The 2,500-nt window shown below is 57.6% G+C and overlaps 1 protein-coding gene across 1 annotated transcript in view; it reads left to right on the top strand.

The window, feature by feature from the left end:
* The window catches only part of rasal2 (RAS protein activator like 2), a 20,298-nt gene that overhangs the window by 11,753 nt on the left and 6,045 nt on the right, over positions 1 to 2,500 (top strand). The window contains 2 exon segments of the mRNA XM_057056241.1: positions 272 to 416; positions 2,320 to 2,464. Coding sequence (XP_056912221.1) covers positions 272 to 416; positions 2,320 to 2,464 — 290 coding nt within the window.

The raw sequence follows: 2,500 nt of genomic DNA, 5'->3' as shown, positions 1-2,500 counted from the left end.
CTGACCCTGACCCTAACCCTAACCCTGACCCTGACCCTAACCCTGACCCTGACCCTAACCCTGACCCTGACCCTAACCTAACCCTAACCCTGCCCTAACCTACCCTACCCTAACCTAACCCTGACCCTGACCCTAACCCTGACCCTACCCTACCCTAACCCTAACCCTGACCCTGACCCTAACCCTAACCCTGACCCTGACCCTGACCCTGACCCTGACCCTAGCCCGGCGCCCTCGGTCTTGAGCGTCACCTGTTGACCTGTCCTGTCAGGACTTCCTCACAGACCTGGTGATGTCAGAGGTGGACCGCTGTGCTGACCACGACGTCCTGATCTTTCGGGAGAACACGCTAGCTACCAAAGCTATTGAGGAGTACCTGAAGCTGGTGGGACAGAAGTACCTGCAGGACGCCCTGGGTGAGCACCTGGACAGCAGCGTCTGTCAGGCTAACGTATTGAGTCCATGCTGTGAGTTAGTTACCCCCCACCCTAACCTGCGTAGAGGGTTGGGGGGGGTGGACTAAAGCTGGTTTGGGCATCTGCTGGAACCTTTGAACCCATGGGTTCTCCTGTCTCCAGCCGGGGCTTCTGGACCGCTGCAGGAACTGTCTAGAACCTGGGCTCATGCTGTGAGTTAGTTACTAACCCTAACCCCCCCACCCTACCCCCCCACCCTAACCCCCCCATCCTAACCCCCCCATCCTAACCCTTCTGGACCGCTGCAGGAACTGTCTAGAACCTGGGCTCATGCTGTGAGTTAGTTACTAACCCTAACCCCCCCACCCTAACCCTCCCACCCTAACCCCCCCATCCTAACCCCCCCACCCTAACCCTTCTGGACCGCTGCAGGAACTGTCTAGAACCTGGGCTCATGCTGTGAGTTAGTTACTAACCCTACCCCCCCACCCTAACCCCAACCCCCCCACCCTAACCCTTCTGGACCGCTGCAGGAACTGTCTAGAACCTGGGCTCATGCTGTGAGTTAGTTACTAACCCTAACCCCCCCATCCTAACCCCCCCCCCCTAACCCTTCTGGACCGCTGCAGGAACTGTCTAGAACCTGGGCTCATGCTGTGAGTTAGTTACTAACCCTAACCCCCCCACCCTAACCCCCCCATCCTAACCCCCTAACCCCAACCCCAACCCTAACCCCTAACCCCAACCCCCCCCACCCTAACTCCAACCCCCCCCACCCTAACCCACCCCCCCCCACCCTAACTCCAACCCCCCACCCTAACCCCTAACTCCAACCCCCCCCACCCTAACCCTAACCTGCGTAGAGGGTTGGGGGGGGTGGACTAAAGCTGGTTTGGGCATCTGCTGGAACCTTTGAACCCATGGGTTCTCCTGTCTCCAGCCGGGGCTTCTGGACCGCTGCAGGAACTCTCTAGAACCTGGGCTCATGCTGTGAGTTAGTTACTAACCCTAACCCCCCCACCCTAACCCTCCCACCCTAACCCTTCTGGACCGCTGCAGGAACTCTCTAGAACCTGGGCTCATGCTGTGAGTTAGTTACTAACCCTAACCCCCCCACCCTAACCCCCCCACCCTAACCCCCCCATCCTAACCCCCCCACCCTAACCCCCCCATCCTAACCCCCCCACCCTAACCCTTCTGGACCGCTGCAGGAACTCTCTAGAACCTGGGCTCATGCTGTGAGTTAGTTACTAACCCTAACCCTCCCACCCTAACCCTCCCATCCTAACCCCCCCACCCTAACCCCCCCACCCTAACCCTTCTGGACCGCTGCAGGAACTCTCTAGAACCTGGGCTCATGCTGTGAGTTAGTTACTAACCCTAACCCTAACCCCCCCACCCTAACCCTCCCATCCTAACCCCCCCACCCTAACCCCCCCATCCTAACCCCCCCACCCTAACCCTTCTGGACCGCTGCAGGAACTCTCTAGAACCTGGGCTCATGCTGTGCCACAGCCGGTCCAGAACATTCTTTTGTAGGTGGGCAGGTGCGGAGGCATCACTGGACCCTCACAAACAGCACTTATGACCGAACCCATGAAGTTTGTGGCTTCGTCCTCTTTTCTATGAAATCTGCTCTTATTTCTTTGGAATCGTGTAATTGTGCACTTAGTGTTTAATGTTGGCATTTAATGAGGACTCAGCCCAGCGGTTCTGGAACGTTGTGGCAGGTGCTTCAGAACTTCCCTCCCAGCCCAACCGAGGTTTCAGAACCCCCAACCCTAACCCTGATGTGGCCATATTCCGGGTTCCTTTCATATCGGCGCCGCTCAGCAGGGTGGTCCAAAAGGATCCCGATGAAACATTCACAACGCTCGTGATCCACGTTGTCTTGTGTCCCCAGGTGAGTTCATCAAAGCTCTTTACGAGTCTGAGGAGAACTGCGAGGTGGACCCCAGCCGCTGTTCAGCCGCCAAGCTTCCGGAACATCAGAGTAACCTGAAGATGTGCTGTGAGCTGGCGTTCTGCAAGATCATCAACTCCTACTGGTACCACAGAACTCCTGACGGGCTCGGTGCACCGTG

This window comes from Takifugu flavidus, chromosome 15 (assembly GCF_003711565.1).
Source record: "Takifugu flavidus isolate HTHZ2018 chromosome 15, ASM371156v2, whole genome shotgun sequence".
Taxonomy (NCBI): domain Eukaryota; kingdom Metazoa; phylum Chordata; class Actinopteri; order Tetraodontiformes; family Tetraodontidae; genus Takifugu; species Takifugu flavidus.
The sequence above is the reverse complement of the archived record's forward strand: the minus strand, read 5'-3'. Positions and strand labels throughout refer to the sequence as shown.